The 17,602-nt window shown below is 49.6% G+C and overlaps 2 protein-coding genes across 2 annotated transcripts in view; one reads left to right on the plus strand and one right to left on the minus strand.

The window, feature by feature from the left end:
• frem1b (Fras1 related extracellular matrix 1b) overlaps positions 1–11,035 on the plus strand; it is a gene marked incomplete at both ends in the record, with an annotated part of 39,035 nt that extends 28,000 nt beyond the window's left edge. Inside the window, 12 exons of the mRNA XM_084436146.1 lie at positions 1,762–2,179; positions 4,119–4,320; positions 5,910–6,054; positions 6,304–6,436; positions 7,193–7,265; positions 7,392–7,541; positions 8,125–8,501; positions 8,598–8,648; positions 9,278–9,490; positions 10,455–10,573; positions 10,672–10,757; positions 10,992–11,035. Coding sequence (XP_084292272.1) covers positions 1,762–2,179; positions 4,119–4,320; positions 5,910–6,054; positions 6,304–6,436; positions 7,193–7,265; positions 7,392–7,541; positions 8,125–8,501; positions 8,598–8,648; positions 9,278–9,490; positions 10,455–10,573; positions 10,672–10,757; positions 10,992–11,035 — 2,011 coding nt within the window. The remainder of the gene's footprint in view (positions 1–1,761; positions 2,180–4,118; positions 4,321–5,909; positions 6,055–6,303; positions 6,437–7,192; positions 7,266–7,391; positions 7,542–8,124; positions 8,502–8,597; positions 8,649–9,277; positions 9,491–10,454; positions 10,574–10,671; positions 10,758–10,991) is intronic.
• A 1,275-nt stretch (positions 11,036–12,310) lies between these two features.
• grin3bb (glutamate receptor, ionotropic, N-methyl-D-aspartate 3Bb) overlaps positions 12,311–17,602 on the minus strand; it is a gene marked incomplete at both ends in the record, with an annotated part of 87,088 nt that continues 81,796 nt past the window's right edge. Inside the window, 3 exons of the mRNA XM_084435921.1 lie at positions 12,311–12,920; positions 13,637–13,704; positions 14,279–14,443. Coding sequence (XP_084292047.1) covers positions 12,311–12,920; positions 13,637–13,704; positions 14,279–14,443 — 843 coding nt within the window. The remainder of the gene's footprint in view (positions 12,921–13,636; positions 13,705–14,278; positions 14,444–17,602) is intronic.

Genomic DNA, 17,602 nt, shown 5'->3' on the forward strand with positions numbered 1-17,602 from the left:
GAGAGTCTGTGAAGAGAGTCTGTCTGAGAGTCTGTCATCCAGACAGCCAACCAGACTGTCAGCCAGACAAAATTGTTAGTACAATATAAAATTAGAAAATTATTATTTTACAATATAACAAGCAATAGGCCTGCCTATACTTGATGACAAGGAGGAGTATAAAATGGCGGACTACTGAATCTATGAGTTTGTAGGAATTCATCATTTGAAGGCATCTATGAATGTGACGGTAGCTGTACGCTCTGGCTTGAAAGAAAAAAAACACAAACACATTAGTCCTATCAGGTCCGGATATACCTGACCAACGCCATATGCTTGCTCCTAGTCCATAGGCGTGTGTTCTGTGTGTTCAGGTGTGTGTGTGTGTGTGTGTGTGTGTGTGTTCGTTCCTGAGGGAATGATACGGTGGCAGGCAGCTGTGGCCCACACCTGAATACCAGAACACACACCTGAACACAACACACACCTATGTGTCAGCATTGACGCGTGGCTCAGACTCTGGCCAGAAGGTGTTCTCCCTCTCTCTCTCTCTCTCTCTCTCTCTCCCTCTCTCTCTGTGTTGCCGTGACAGCGGATGATGAATGGGCATTATTAGGAGAATAATAATGGCGGCTGGCATGGGTTGCCATGGCGGCCAGAGTGGCGTGTACAGACTGGTATCCCTGGGCACAATTACCCAGCAAATATGGGATGGTGGTAGTGCCAGATGTTACACCGCTTTGGCTGAGAGAGGGGCAACTGTGTGTGTGTGTGTGTGTGTGTGTGTGCGCGTGGTGACCGGTGTGTTGTTTGCCGTGGCTGGTGTTGCCTGGGGCAGTTGTCAGCTGCAGGCCTCCAGGCAGAGCTGTGTATGTGTGGGAGGCAGATTGACTTGGCAGCGAGTTGAACAGGGGCTAAAATCTGTACAAACACACACACACACACACACACACACACACACACACACACACACACACACTCCCCTCATCCGTTTTCCAGGTCCGAGGCGTTGTCATTGTAGCATGTGGTCTGTGGACAGGCCGGTGAACACACAGTAAGACTCACTAAGCCTGCGAACAGGAGAGGGGCCCATTAAGATGTGATTTATTGCTATTTAAATTGGATGCACTCATCTGATCACAAGGGGAAGCAATGTGATTTTCTACATATTCATCTTTTGTGTATTGTGGATGATGTTTTTAAGGTTTTATGGGGGGCAATATGTGTGGGAGCTGTCCTGTCTGAATACAAGCTTTGTAGAAGATTTTTAACTGATCTAGTCAAAAAGGATTTGCCAAGATTCGCTCAAAAAGGTTAAGTCTGGTTTATTGAGAAAACATACGAGCGCAAGGACATCCGGACAACGCACATGAGTGGTTTATCCAAGTGAAGTGCCGCAGTCTGGTCTTGCGCAGCCTTATATTCAAGCAATACACAGGTATGGCGCTTCCAGGATGTGATTGGCTAACCCATTGTACATGTCATATTAAATGGCAGGCATCATCAACAGTGGTCGAGAATACAGACACATGACATGAGAAAAGGCGATAATTCTTGCGGGGACAATGGGACAAAGGGTGGTTATTCTGGAGCAGACAACGTCTAGGTCTCTCGACCTCCTGGAGAGGTCATCCTGTATTAGCACAGCTATGTGAAAGGTTAAGGGAGGTGGTGAATTACAAAGGAAGTGGTGAAACTACAATTTCTATGACAGCTTCCAGCTCTCAGTTTGTGCTTGTCATTTATGTTTAACTTAAAAATAGAAATAAATTCCCCTCTCAGCTTCGTCATCACCAATGGACAAACATCTCGCAGCGGCACTCTGCACTTCACCGTCGAACACAGCGACCGGATCCCGCCGTCCCTCCACCGCAATACCGGCCTCCGACTGACAGAGGGCGCCGCGCAGACCATCACCCCCGAGCACCTGCAGCTCACCGATCCGGACACGGCGGCGTGGAACCTAACGTACGCCGTCAGCCAGCTCCCCCTGCACGGACAGCTGCTCCTGAGGGGGTACCCCCTGTCACCCGCCCGCTTCACACAGGCCGACGTAAACAACCTGGACCTGGCCTACCAGCATCGCCCGGGCAGCCTGGCGGAGATCGACCGCTTCCTCCTCCTGCCCTCCGACGGCACCAACAAGGGTTACCTGGAGCACGGTCAGCTCCGGGAGGAGCCCGCGGTCTTCACCATACAGGTGGGTCATTTATACGGTAGTGGCTGGTTTCCATAAACGCAATGACCGGTCAAATCTTAACCCCCACCAGACCTCAAACCTAACCTTAACCCTAACCTTACCCTTAACCTTAACCCTAAATGGTCTCTGTCTTCATGGGAACTAGCTTTTACCCTATTAATACTGCTTATAACTTACCACACTAGAGCTGCTCAATGCTTTACAGTATACAGGTACATGGTTATAGTAGGTCATATATCAAGAATGTACCAGCCTCAGACCTTTATCTTTCAGAAAGGTGATAATGTAACCTCCCAGTCCATCGGAATCTAGTATTTAACAAAGTCGTGGTATGAAATAGTGTTGTAATATTACTGTAGTTGTGGTGATATCTCCAGGTCTAGGCTGAGGGGAGGCGAGGGGATATTAACCTGGGACCCCTGCAATATGGCGTGTGTGTGTGTGCGTGTGTGCACGTGTGTGTGTGTGTGCGTGTGTGTGTGCACACTGTCCCTCTCCTGTGGCCCAGCACACACTCCAATATTCTCAGGCTGGAGGGGTCAGCCAGGCGGCTAACGGGCTGGCCGGACCAGCATGCCCTGGGCCCTGGGGAGAGTGTGTATGCGTGTGTGTTTGGGGCTTCTGTGTGTGTGTGTGTGTGTGTGTGTGTGTGCTCAGGAGGACAGGTAAGGCAGCTCGGCCAGAAAGCCTGGGCCTGGGCCCAGCGGGAGTCCTCTCTCTGTCACTTGGCTGGAGCCATGCGAAGCTGGCGCACGCCAAACAACAGGTCCGTCCCCCAGGGGGCCGAGCCCTGCATTCAAAACAGTCATGAATAATGTCTTAAACTGTCTTTGAGGAGGAGGGACAGGTGCAGTTTGTGAGAACAGACAGCTATTGTTGATTAAATGAGGGCATAGATGAAAGTGAATTAGAGCGATGGTTATTAACAGTACAAATGCAGGACATGATCCCTCAGAAATACTTACAGTAAGATTTGGCCTATATTGCTACCACCAGGCTCTGTGGTAGCTCTGTGCAATATACTCTACAGTAGAGTCATTTTCGGGTAATAAAGATGTATTTTGTTTTAAGTGTATAATCTTGTATAGTGTATAGCCTTTTTAAAGTTAAAAGTTAAAAGTTAAAAGTATTTTAAGACAGATAATCCATCAGGATAGGCCAGATTATATTTGTATATGCACATTAGTAGGTTCTCATTAATCAATCCATAGTTATTTGTCCTGCCCCTACTTTTCCTGAAACACAGGGATTTTTTTTGTATGAGTGTCTACAATCATCTACTGTGTGTCATTATGTGAGACACGCAATAATAGCGCCCCCTACTGGCCGTTTGATTTCATTGCACCCCTCTCAGTGACAAACTGTTTACATGGCTGTTTGGTTAAAGGTTATTTGTGGACCAGTATTAACACTTGGGATTACAGTTATCAGATAGAACCAAACTGGTTGAGTTAGGTGTGTCATAACTGGGCTGGAAACCCTCACATTCTTTCATTTCATTTTCATCACTATTACTGTAGTACGACGTCAACACACACAGCGTTTCTACCCCAGGGCTGCCAAGTCTCACGCATTGAGCGTGAGACACACGCATTTCAGCCTCTTCTCACGCTCACACGGCACACATAACAATTCTCACGCGGAGAAATTACCAACCCCTACATACTACAGGCCCATAGCCAGGGAGAAATGACCAACCCCTACATACTACAGGCCCGTAGCCAGGGGGGGATCGGGTGGATCGAACGAACCCCGCCTCACGACCAAAGGTGCAGAATTCAGGGCAAAAGTCCCCCCCCGTCAACAACTCGCCCGACAATAAAATTAACGGGGAAGAGGATAAATCTCACTCCAAGTTTTTGGTCAAACTTGGCAGCCCTGCTTCTCCCTCTCTGTCCTCTACATTGGTGTTTGGCTTCTTTGACCTGTATCTCTGCAGGTGGAGCATGTGGACCGAAGCCCCCCCCGCCTGGTGACCAAGCGGCCCCCCAGCCTGGTGGAGAACCTGCAGGGCGGCAGGCAGGGCATCTACGTCACCTCCCGAGACCTCCGGGCCTCGGACCCCGACAGTCCTGCTGCGGAGCTGGAGTTCATCGTCACACGGCCTCCACACTTCGGGTACCTGGAGAACGCCCTCACAGGTACACTCCTAGAAAGAAGGCGACACCTAGACCCATGAAGGGTTCTTGTTCTGGTCACCCCTGTGGGGGTTCAACTTCACTGAGAACAGAGACTACTGGGAACTAAAATGGCTTTTCAGAGGTTTCTCCCACAGGGACAACTGAACAGTGTTCAGTGCTGTATCTCTGGCCATGACTACCCTGTTAGTGTGTGAACAGTGTTCAGTGCTGTATCTCTGGTCACCCTGTTAGTGTGTGAACAGTGTTCAGTGCTGTACTGTATCTCTGGCCACCCTGTTAGTGTGTGAACAGTGTTCAGTGCTGTATCTCTGGCCATGACTACCCTGTTAGTGTGTGAACAGTGTTCAGTGCTGTATCTCTGGTCACCCTGTTAGTGTGTGAACAGTGTTCAGTGCTGTACTGTATCTCTGGCCACCCTGTTAGTATGTGAACAGTGTTCAGTACTGTGTCTCTGGCCAACCTGTTAGTGTGTGAACAGTGTTCAGTACTGTATCTCTGGCCACCCTGTTAGTGTGTGAACAGTGTTCAGTACTGTATCTCTGGCCACCCTGTTAGTGTGTGACAGTGTTCAGTGCTGTATCTCTGGCCACCCTGTTAGTGTGTGAACAATGTTCAGTACTGTATCTCTGGTCACCCTGTTAGTGTGTGAACAGTGTTCAGTACTGTATCTCCGGCCGTGACTACCCTGCTAATGTGTGAACAGTGTTCAGTACTGTATCTCTGGCCACCCTGTTAGTGTGTGAACAGTGTTCAGTGCTGTACTGTATCTCTGGCCACCCTGTTAGTGTGTGAACAGTGTTCAGTGCTGTATCTCTGGCCACCCTGTTAGTGTGTGAACAGTATTCAGTACTGTATCTCTGGCCACCCTGTTAGTGTGTGAACAGTGTTCAGTACTGTATCTCTGGCCACCCTGTTAGTGTGTGAACAGTGTTCAGTACTGTATCTCTGGTCACCCTGTTAGTGTGTGAACAGTGTTCAGTACTGTATCTCTGGCCACCCTGTTAGTGTGTGAACAGTGTTCAGTACTGTATCTCTGGCCACCCTGTTAGTGTGTGAACAGTGTTCAGTGCTGTACTGTATCTCTGGCCACCCTGTTAGTGTGTGAACAGTGTTCAGTGCTGTACTGTATCTCTGGCCACCCTGTTAGTGTGTGAACAGTGTTCAGTGCTGTATCTCTGGCCACCCTGTTAGTGTGTGAACAGTGTTCAGTACTGTATCTCTGGCCACCCTGTTAGTGTGTGAACAGTGTTCAGTACTGTGTCTCTGACCGTGACTACCTTGTTAGTGTGTGAACATTGTTCAACACTGTATCTCTGGCCACCGTGTTAGCGTGTGAACAGTGTTCAGTACTGTATCTCTGGCAGTGGCTACGCTGTAAGTGTGTGTACAAGACTGTTAAAAGTTCTGGACATTACAAATCTACTGTTTATTCATTTTAAGATGGAATGAATGATCTAGTGTGACATGCATTTCAGAGTATTGGTGAAAGTAGCATATTGATGTCAATTAATATTTACTTTGGTTAGCTGGTCCATCCTCCTCATGTTCTTGTGTTCTAACCCTAATGCTAACCCTAACCCTAACCCTAGGGGCATACATCAAAGGCCGTTTCACCCAGAGGGACCTGGACAAGCGTGCCGTCCTCTACATCGTCCCCGGGGACATGGAGGTGACCAGAGACAGCTTTGAGTTCCGTGTCTCAGATCCTGCCGGAAACACTATGCTGCCTGAGATGTATGTGTGTGTGTGTGTGTGTGTTCTGTGTTGTCATTTTGATGTGCCGTTTGACCATGGGAAATGTACACTTTTGCAAAAATAACCTGAGCATTGTAATGTGGATCTAATTGGTTATAACCTCACACACACACACACACACACACACACACACACACACACACACACACACACACACGCGCGCACAGCCATCGAACTCATGGTTGAAACCAGGAATGCTAACCTTTGACTCCGCGTGTTCCCCTGTAGACTGGAGCTGACGTGGTCTCGCGTGGAGCTGGCGTCCTCGTGCTACCGTGTGTGTGAGAACGCCGCCGGCCCTCTGCAGATACAGATCCAGCGCAGCGGGAGGACAGCCGACCCCGCCTACATCGGCATCCAGGTACGAGAACGTAGGGTTTCTCAAACCTGCAGGTCTTTTACAGTAGTGTGCCATCAACAAAAACATTCTTAGAACAATCAAGCTAAATGCTGTTTAGTCTTTGAGGAACTTTTCAATTCGCCCTTATCAGTGTTGGAAATGTTACATTCAGAATCGGACGTACCTCAGTTTGTTTTAAATTTTGTTTTTTATCTGCAACCTCAGTTTGTGTTTTTAATGTAGTCCTTTTCTCATCTGCAACCTCAGTTTTGTTTTTAATGTAGTCCTTTTCTCATCTGCAACCTCAGTTTGTGTTTTTAATGTAGTCCTTTTCTCATCTGCAACCTCAGTTTGTGTTTTTAATGTAGTCCTTTTCTCATCTGCAACCTCAGTTCGTGTTTTTAATGTAGTCCTTTTCTCATCTGCAACCTCAGTTTGTGTTTTTAATGTAGTCCTTTTCTCATCTGCAACCTCAGTTTGTGTTTTTAATGTAGTCCTTTTCTCATCTGCAACCTCAGTTTGTGTTTTTAATGTAGTCCTTTTCTCATCTGCAACCTCAGTTTGTGTTTTTAATGTAGTCCTTTTCTCATCTGCAACATCAGTTTGTGTTTTTAATGTAGTCCTTTTCTCATCTGCAACCTCAGTTTGTGTTTTTAATGTAGCCCTTTTCTCATCTACAACCTCAGTTTGGGTTTTTAATGTAGTCCTTTTCTCATCTGCAACCTCAGTTTGGGTTTTTACTGTAGTCCTTTGCTGGATGTACCATCTCTGTTTCAGGTTGAGGAAGGTTCAGCCAAAGTGGGGAGAGATTTCACCCACAGCACAGCCAGTCTGATCCAGTTTGACCCAGGTCCGACACCGCCCTTCTCTCCTCCCTCTCCAGAATCTCCATCGTGGTTCGTACTGGACAGGCAAATCACTGAGCTTCTCTGTAACTGCTGACAGCTTCTCTCTCTTCTGCTCTGGTTGTGAGCAGGAGTCGACGTGAAAACGTGGAACATCTACCTACAGGATGACGGGCTGGAGGAGAACCACGAGACGTTCACGGTGGTTCTGAAACAACCGAAGAACAGCGTTCTGGGCCAGAGGAGCTCCGCCACGGTGGAGATCATAGATCCTAGAGGAGGTATGTTTAGGAACATGTTCTGCTGTGGAGATCGTAGATCCTAGAGGAGGTATGCTCAGGAATATGTTCTAGTAAGGAATATAATGGATCCATGTATCCTGTTAATATATTTTGGTTGTAGGTGTTTCTCTTCCAGATCCTTTCTAAACATTTTTATGACCAGGGTTCTGGAAAGACTCATCAGGATTGATGAATCATGACTAGGATAATGCATACAAGATTGAGGTTTGATGCTATTCTTCTACCTGCTCCCTCTCTATGCTTCTCTCCATCTCTCTCTCCATCTCTCCTCCCTCTATCTCCATCTCTCTCCCCATCTCTCTCTCCATCTCTCCTCCCTCTCTCTCTCTCTCCTTCTCCAACTCTCTCGCCATCTCTCCATCTCTCTCTCCATCTCTCTCTATCTCTCTCCATCTCTCTCTCTCCATCTCTCTCTATCTCTCTCCATCTCTCTCTATCTCTCTCCATCTCTCTCTCTCTCTCCATCTCTCTCTCCATCTCTCTCTATCTCTCTCCATCTCTCTCTATCTCTCTCCATCTCTCTCTCTCTCTCCATCTCTCTCTCCATCTCTCTCACAACCAGGGAGGTGTGACCCGGAAGACCTGAGGGTGGAGGAGGACGAGAGACTCGCCTCCCGCCCAGCCCCCCCTCCCCCTCCCCGCTCCACCCCCCTCCCTCCCCGCACCGCCCCCCCTGAGGAAGAGGAGGACTTGGTCACCGACATCCAGACAGAGCTCCTCTGGGAGAGCCAGCCCCACCCACCCAGAGGAGATGTGCCCGACCGCAGGCCCTTCCTGGACTACGGCCAGGGGGAGGCGGAGCCCCAGGACCAGGCAGCCACCAGTTACCACTCCAGCCACTCCCTCCCTCACCGTCTGACCCTCGCCCGCCCCCCCAGCGAGGGTCACTCCCGCTCCAGCCTGCTCCAGGTGCTCGGCAGCAGCAGCGAAAGCCACGGGGTGAGCTTCAGAGGTCCCAGCAAGGGTTTGTCGTTGGAGGTGAATGAAACATTACCGTCTAGATGGGCAATATTTCTGTCCTTTGTGATCCTACAGGCCCAGCGGTCAGGAGGCAGGAGGAGAAAGACTGAGGACAAAGTCTGGACGGTATCTGACGTCTTTTTACAATAGAAACCTTCTGGAACATCTTGGAGGATGTTGACGATAGATGACTGACTGACTGACTGACAGATAGATACTGTAGATGGATAAAAGAACAAAGAATATATATCCATACATACAGCATGTGTAAAATCTAGAATACATACATACATACATACATACATACATACATACATACATACATACCTACATATATACATACATACATACATACATACACACGCACGCACGCACGCACGCACGCACGCACGCACACACACACACACACACACACACACACACACACACACACACACACACACCTCTAAAACACTCAGGAACACTGATATCGAGTCTGATGGCCACTGGGGCTGATTCCATCAGGGACAGCAGCTTTGTCGGTTCGTAGCCTTTGAAGTTCCCCCCTCATCTGGCTCTCAGTGATGAACAGTCTGGTGGGGGTACGAGGGGTGGAGGGGGGCGGGGGCAGAGGCGTTAGACTGCATCCTAAACTCACGGGGGTGGGGGTGGAGCCTGAGTTGGACTGATTTAGCCCATTAACATATTCTTGACTGTGAAACACCCTCTAGTGTATTGACTAATACTATCCTGCATTCTTCTTTGGCGCCACCTAGTTCCACAGTCTGACCCCTGTACGACTGGAGGAGAGGAGGGTGCTGACCCCTGAGCCTGTCCCCCAGGTGCACCCTGGTCTTCAGGTGACTCCTATCTGGAGCTGGTCTGGCCGGGGTCAGCGGCTCCACGAGGTCAGGTTAGGAGACGACCTGCAGGGGGACTCCCCCTCCCCCTCCTCCTCCAGGCCCCATCGAGCCGGACGCCAGCACAAGGTGAGGAGATGCTGGTTTTACAAAATTTCTTGGATTACAAGAAATCCCTCTGTGACCCAGGCCTCTATCCTACAGTTTGAGGTTTTATTATTTTGGCTGGCACTCCTGGCCAGAGCGCCTTCTGCTATCTATCTACTGTACATTGCAAGAACCAAAGGTTGTCTGTGGACCTGTAAATCTTCTGTGACACCCCCCCCCCCACCCATCGTCTCTGTATCGCACTCACCTCCTCCTGCTTTCCTTTCATGTCTCTATGTGCTCCCTCCCTCCCTCCATCCCACCCTCATCCATCCATCCGTCCGTCCGTCCGTCCGTCCCTCCCTCCCTCCCTCCCTCCCTCCCTCCCTCCCTCCCTCCATCCACCCATCCTTCCATTCATTGATTCATCCCTCCCTCCCTCCATCCATCCATCCATCCATCCATCCATCCATCCATCCATCCATCCATCCATCCATCCATCCGTCCCTCTCTCCCTCCCTCCTACCATCCATCCATCCATCCATCCAACCCTCCCTCCCTCCCTCCCTCCCTCCCTCCCTCCCTACCTCCCTCCATCCATCCACCCATCCATCCACCCATCCATCCAACCCTCCCTCTCTCCCTCCCTCCCTCCCTCCCTCCACCCATACCTCCCTCCATCCATTCATTCATCCCTCCATCCATCCATCCATCCATCCATCCATCCATCCATCCGTCCCTCCCTCCCTCCCTCCCTCCCTCCCTCCCTCCCTCCCTCCCTCCCTCCCTCCCTCCCTCCCTCCCTCCCTCCCTCCCTCCCTCCCTCCCTCCCTCTATTCATTCATTCATTCATTCATCCCTCCCTCCCTCCCTCCCTCCCTCCTTTCTCCCTCCATCCATCCATTAATTCATCCCTCCCTCCCTCCCTCCCTCCCTCCCTCCCTCCCTCCCTCCAACCCTCCCTCCCTCCCTCCCTCCTCCCTCCCTCCCTACCTCCGTGTTCCAGGCAGGGAAGGCTGTGAGCAGTTCCTGTCCCAGCGGTTGGGCTCACTACAGGAGGCGCTGCTACATCCTGAGCCCTGGCGTTGCCAGCTGGAGCAGCGCCCAGCGAGCATGCACTCTACTGTAAGGACACGCACACGTTACCTATCAATGCAATCACATCGTCAATCAGAGAATTGTATAATCTATATGCTATTTTGTATCAAATTATCTCTTGCCAGGTTTGACGGCAACCTGATAAGCGTCCATTCCAAGAAAGACATGGCCTGGTTATGGAGATTTGCTGGAAAGAAGCCATTTTGGATAGGTAAGAGGCTGTTATACCTCACATACAGTATATCAAAGATAACATTTAACTGTACAGCAGAATACTGAGCTGAGTCCCTCTTGTTTATTTGTATATTTGTTTACAGGTCTATCAGGCAGTGAAGGACAGTGGACATGGGCCGATGGAAAATCATTGTCTTTCTCCAGACTGAAGAGGACGAGAGGCCGTGAGGAACGGCGAGCAGGCAGCGTCTCTGGGTGCGTCTTAGCCCAGGACACGAGAACATGGACGCCTACGAGCTGCACTACGGACCCTGAACACGCCTACATCTGTTCATCCCCGGCCCACACACTCTGAGGGACAGCACCAACACAACGCCCACACAAGCGCAAAAGTATAAATATCTCTATGAACTTAGCTTATGGATGACATCACACTCACGTACATAGTAGCAGTGTGATGTGACTGGTCTGTGACCACGGACCCTGAGGGGTGTCAGTGTGCAAACAAGTCGGATTGATTCAGTTCCTACCTTGAAGCTGCTCTGTACGTTTTCATATTAAAAACGTTTGAATCTCCACGTTTTTTGACCGGCTACATATGATTTTGATATCAAGTGCAGATTGATAACATTTAGGATGTCTCAAGGTCTACAAACCAGACTTCATATGAAGTTTCCTTGAACTGTAAGTAAACTTTGACACCAAACAATCAAAGGATACATCCATTTATGATGAAAATTGTACGGTACAATACAAACATGTACTGTAACTAGAAACTGAACACTGTAGTTGACACACACTTAGAAAGTCCAAGTCATGGATTCACATCTCAACACCTGTTACAGCCCACACTTCAACACTTTATTCTTGGAAAACGTGTCAAGCCCAGTGAACAATATCAGTCCAAGTCTCAACTAAAGAAACAAACAAACAACATAAACACCAGAAAAACCACCACCACTCCTGATTTCACACGTCTTTCTCCGCAGGTTCACCACAGATTGTCGTTTCAGATTCTCAAATTCAACCACCGGCAGCCTTTCTGGCAGCCCGCCACACTACAGCGCAGTCTGAAAAAGGACAGCAGGAAATGAGTGGCAGCTGCTTTAGTCTGTGACAGATGAAACAGGGGAAGCACAGGAGGTCAGAGTTCACAGGAGGTCAGAGTTCACAAGAACAGTTTGTTGCAGATCTTGGCCTTCGAGTCATGCTAGTACCTCCGTGTCCATCCCATAGGTACATAACACACGCACGCACACACACACACACACACGCACACACACACACACACACACACACACACACACACACACACACACACACCACAACACAGAGTTCTTAAGACTCAGGACAGAGCAGGTCACCAGTACCGAGTTCCCAGACCAGTATAGGAGTTCTCAGACCGGTACAGGAGTTTTCACACCAGTATCATAAGGTTTGTGAACAGAGAAGAGCTGCCATGCTATGACACTGAGGGTCACAGCCAATCCCCATTCAACAGTTATGATGGGGATTTCCTAATGGAGGACATCTGTTGACCGTCACTAGACTCCTTTTCCCTTGTGGGAAGAGGCCTTGGCCTTGGGAGCATCACCTCTTCTCATTGGTGTGTTTGGAAGGGGCGGAGCGACCTTTGGGCAGAGTCTTAAGGGGCAGGTCCGTCATGGTGGTTGCACAGCGGGTGGTAAGGGGTATTCGGGTGGCTGGGACTCTAGGCGGTAAGGGCGTGGCCACGGAGGGTGCGGCGGCGGGGGCGGGGGCGGGGGCGGGACCGGCCTCGTCCTTTTTCATGGAGGTCTGCAGCTCCGCCCTCCTGGCCAGCGCCGACCTCAGCTGGTCCCGGATGTCCTCGATCTGCTGCTGGAGCTCCTCCAGCTCCCCGGGCCTGGGCAGCGTGCCGGCGGGGGAGGAGGACGAGGGCAGGGAGCGCACCAGGCTAGCCAAGGAGATGGCTGGACCACCGTTCTCACATACCCGAGCGGTCAGGCTCGCGACTCCTCCGCCCCCCTCCGCCCCCCCTGCCCTGGCCAGCAGGCGGCGGCTGTTGAGGGTCTCCAGGTTGAAGTGGACGCGTTTGTTGTCTCTGGAGGGGTCCGTGGCGGCGGCGTCTTTGCTGGCCTCGTTATTCCACTTGGCGGAGGCGCCGGGGGGAGGAGGAGCAGGTGGCGGCTGGGGGGGCTGGGATTTCTGGATGTTGCAGCTGGAGGGAGACATGAGAGATCTGTCACAGAAACACCTGAATGGGCCAAAACACCAAAGAAGCTTTGTCTTCTTGACTTCTTGACTGAATACAATGTACTTTAATATAAAACAGCTTAGTTATTTGTGTTGGCTATGGTTTGTATAGGTACACCTCAATCCTTTCAGAAATATACTGACATAATGGGATTGGTTTATGTGTTTGGTTTATGTGTCCACCTCAGACCAGTAGCCTACTGTAGTTGAAATCAGTACTGTAGTTGAAATCACCTTGGACCAGTACTTTAGTTGAAATCAGTACTGTAGTTGAAATCAGTACTGTAGTTGAAATCACCTCGGACCAGTACTGTAGTTGAAATCAGTACTGTAGTTGAAATCACCTCAGACCAGTACTGTAGTTGAAATCAGTACTGTAGTTGAAATCAGTACTGTAGTTGAAATCACCTCGGACCAGTACTGAAGTTGAAATCAGTACTGTAGTTGAAATCACCTTGGACCAGTACTGTAGTTGAAATCAGTACTGTAGTTGAAATCACCTCGGACCAGTACTGTAGTTGAAATCACTACTGTAGTTGAAATCAGAGATGAACTCAAGGAAGGGAGGATTTCATTTCACCCATCATGTCTCTCCAGATCAGACACCGAAGCTACAGAAGTTCAGATTATTGATGCATGGCCAGCAGGGTCAGGGGTTAAGGGTCGGGTTAGGGTTAGTACCTTTTCTCTGCATTGGCCCGCTGCCTTTTCACATCCTCATAGGTCATGTTCAGGGCTCGGTGTATTTTCTGCAAATCACATGGGTCATAGTTAATTCTATCACACACACAAACAGATACGGAGCAAAGATCCATCCAAAATGTTAGAATTCAAGACCATTACTCTCCACAATAAAATTTGAGATGCTTTTAAACCGCAAAGGTATTTGGAGGCAAATGGTGTCAGACAAAAAATCGGTCCAAACTTAATAAAGGATGCGTAAGAGGTTTTCTTGGAACAGTAGATGGCGCTGTTTGCCTGCATTTTAAATGACAGCCAAGGTGATGTTCTATGGCTGTGCCTTACAAGCCAAGAGGAAGAAGAATCCACCATAAACAATCATTTACAAGCAATAACTGTTTGTTAATATCGAGTTCACTTCAGATATGTGAAGTGTAAGTACTTTTAGAAGCAGAGTTATTAAAAGAAGTGCCAAGGGGCCACAAATTTGTTCAAGAGAAAAGGACCCCTTAAAAGAGCCACTGAAAGCGCAATAAAAATCAAAAGCCTGAAGAAAGACCAAATACTAGGCATATTGATTTACACACACGCACACACACACACACACACACACACACACACACACGCTGCTGTCTGTCTCACCTGGCTGGTGTGGAGCCAGTACTTGAACTTCTGCCTGCGTCTGATCCTGGGCAGCACCAGGCGGTAGAAGGCGTGCTCGCCGGTCAGGGTGAGCAGGGCGCCGGCCACGCCCACGCACAGCAGCACGAACAGCCCCGAGAAGTGACGGATGCCCATCTGGAGGGTCTGGAGACAGGAAGAGGTGGAACAACAGCGGGAGAGAGAGAGAGAGAGAGAGAGAGGGAGGGAGAGAGAGGGAGGGAGAGAGAGAAAGAGAGAGGGAGGGAGAGAGAGAAAGAGAGAGAGAGAGAGGGAGGGAGAGAGGGAGGGAAGATGTGCAGGAACAGAGGAGGTGGATGAGTAGATAAAGAGGAGAGAGAGAGAGAGGGAGAGAGAGGGACGGAGAGAGAGAAAGAGGGAGAGAGAGAGAGAGGGAGAGAGGGAGGGAAGATGTGCGGGAACAGAGGAGGTGGATGAGTAGATAAAGAGGAGAGAGAGAGCAGTGGGAAGAACAGAGACAGGCAAGCAGAGAAGGAGGGATGGGGGGTTAGGAGAGATAAAGGAGAGAGAGAAGGAGGGATGAGAGGAGGAGTTAGGAGAGAGAGAAGGAGGGATGAGATGAGGGTTAGGAGAGAGAGAAGGAGGGATGAGAGGAGGCGTTAGGAGAGAGAGAAGGAGGGATGGGGGTTAGGAGAGATAAAGGAGCAAAGGGGGGATGAGAGGAGGCATTAGGAGAGATGTAAGGGAGAGAGAAGGAGGGATCAGAGGAGGGTTAGGAGAGAGAGAAGGAGGGATGAGGGGGTTAGGAGCGATGTATAGAGAGAGAGGAGGGATGAGAGGAGGAGTTAGGAGAGATGTATAAAGAGAGAGAGACAAGGTCATGGTCCAGCCCTGTGTGAAGAACATAGCCGAGTTATCTTGTTACCGCACACTTATGAGATTACAGGCGCGTCTGTCAAGGGGAATTCTGCAGTTCTTTAATAGCCCTGTAGGGGGCAGGCTCCATTCACCTGCATTCATCTAGTGAAGGAAACCCTTCAGGTTCTGACAGATCATCTACCCCAATCTTCAGCAGCAGAATAGGCCAGGGATCCTGCTGACAAGATCTAATTCCATTTTAAAGAGGAGCTAATTGAAAAAATGTCAGTCTTAGCTGCTGATCAGTGTGACCGCTGAGCAGCTGGTCTCTGTTCTCTGTCTGTGGCTCACAGTGATTCTAAACCACCGTGTCAGGAAGAGTGCCCTGAGGAATTTCAAAATTTAACCCAAAAAAAGAGGTCAATTTTGTCACCTGAGTGGAGCTGAATGGATCCTCCTCATTCAAACCTCCGTGACCCAGCTTTCTGTACAACAGGGCTCTTACATTACACTCAAATACTATGATAATAGTCTCCTTTCGCCTACGGTACATTTCCATTCCTACTGTACTTGCTCTGGTGCTGTGTACTGTACTGTCCTGAACTAGGGTGGGCTCATAGCACCAAATCCCTCCTATAACTCCACCGTCAGCTCATTATATAAGTGCTACAGTACAAAGTTTCAGGAAACTTTTATTTTATAATGAACCAGTTGTATTTAATTATACTGTCTACTGTTTCATTATGTTCTGTGACACTTTTTTTTTTTGAAGTACATAGCTGCTACATAATGGCTACATATGAAACAGAAACAATTATGAAAAGTTCTACCATTGGCCATAAAGTGTCATTATATTTTGGCCTGTGACGCTCAATCATCTTCTACCCTGAGTATTTATTTGTTTAATATGAACCAGGAATACGGAGGAGACGCCAGGTTTGCTGATGAGCGGTGGTCTCAAACACCATCGGGAATTCTTCGAAAAGAGCTGGAAAAATGCTCTGAAGGGAAAAGGTATAGGAGATTAGTAGAAGATCAAAACGTTGAACCTGAATAATATATATATTTTTGGGAGGATTGAAGAAGAGTTGTGAGCCCTTGTGAGACCTGGAGAAAAGCTACCTAAACTAGCTAAAGTCTTTTTCTGATCTGTAGCCAGTTAGGAGGAGGAGAGGGGAGGATGGAGAGATGGAGGGAGAGAACGAGGGAGGTGGCAGAGGATGGGAGGATGGCAGGCTTGTTTCCGGAGTGCTGAGACAGAAGAGCCTGTCCCTCCTCTCTCCTCTCACTCCACCCCTCCTCACTCCTCCCTCCTCTCCTCTCACTCCACCCCTCCTCACTCCTCCCTCCTCTCCTCTATCCCTCACCCCTCCTCTCCTCTCACTCTATCCCTCATCCCTCTTCTCTCCTCTCACTCCACCCCTCCTCTCCCCTCCCTCCTTTCCTCTATCCCTCATCCCTCCTCTCACTCCACCCCTCCTCCCTCCTCCCTCCTCTCCTCTCACTCTATCCCTCATCCCTCCTCTCACTCCACCCCTCCTCCCTCCTCTCCTCTCACTCTATCCCGCATCCCTCCTCTCTCCTCTCACTCTATCCCTCATCCCTCCTCTCTCCTCTCACTCCACCCCCCCTCTCCCCTCCCTCCCTCCATTCCTCCTCTCACTCTATCCCTCACCCCTCCTCTCCTCTCACTCCACCCCCCCTCTCCCCTCCCTCCCTCCATTCCTCCTCTCACTACATCCCTCATCCCTAAACCCTCCTCTCTCCTCACTCCTATCACTCCACCCCTTAACCCTCCATCCCTCCTCTCTCCTCTCACTCCATCCCTCATTCCTCCTCTCTCCTCATCCCTCCGCTTATCCCTCATCCCTCCTCTCTCCTCCCTCCTATCACTTCATCCGTCCTCCTCCCATTTAATCCTGGTTCTCTGCCAACAGACCAGCCTGGCAGCCTCAGCTAGGCACCACTCTCTCTGTCATCCCTCCTTTCTTCTCCTCACTTCCTCCTCTCTCTTTCTCTTTCTGTCTCTCTCTCCGTTCCTTCTCTTCCTCCTCTAAACCACCCATTTATCATTCATTAGATTTCTCTTTCACTTCTCTCTCTCTCTCTTTCTCTCACTCTCACGCATACACACATACACACACACATACACACACACATACACACACGCACGTACTGTACACACACACACACACGCACACGCACACACACACACACACACACACACACACAAGCACACGTACGCACACACACACACACACACACACACACACACACACACACACACACACACACACACACACACTCACACACACACACACACACAGACAGCATGCAATCACATTCACTCTCTTTGATCATCAGTATGCATTGGGAATAACTCATCCTATTAGCCAACCAATGTGTCAGCCTGTCGACTGGGCTTACTAAGAGTTAGTAACCTGGTTCCCTTAAACACAGGCACGCACGCACACACACACACGCACG

Source organism: Borostomias antarcticus, assembly GCF_949987555.1.
Source record: "Borostomias antarcticus genome assembly, chromosome: 3".
NCBI lineage: Eukaryota > Metazoa > Chordata > Actinopteri > Stomiiformes > Stomiidae > Borostomias > Borostomias antarcticus.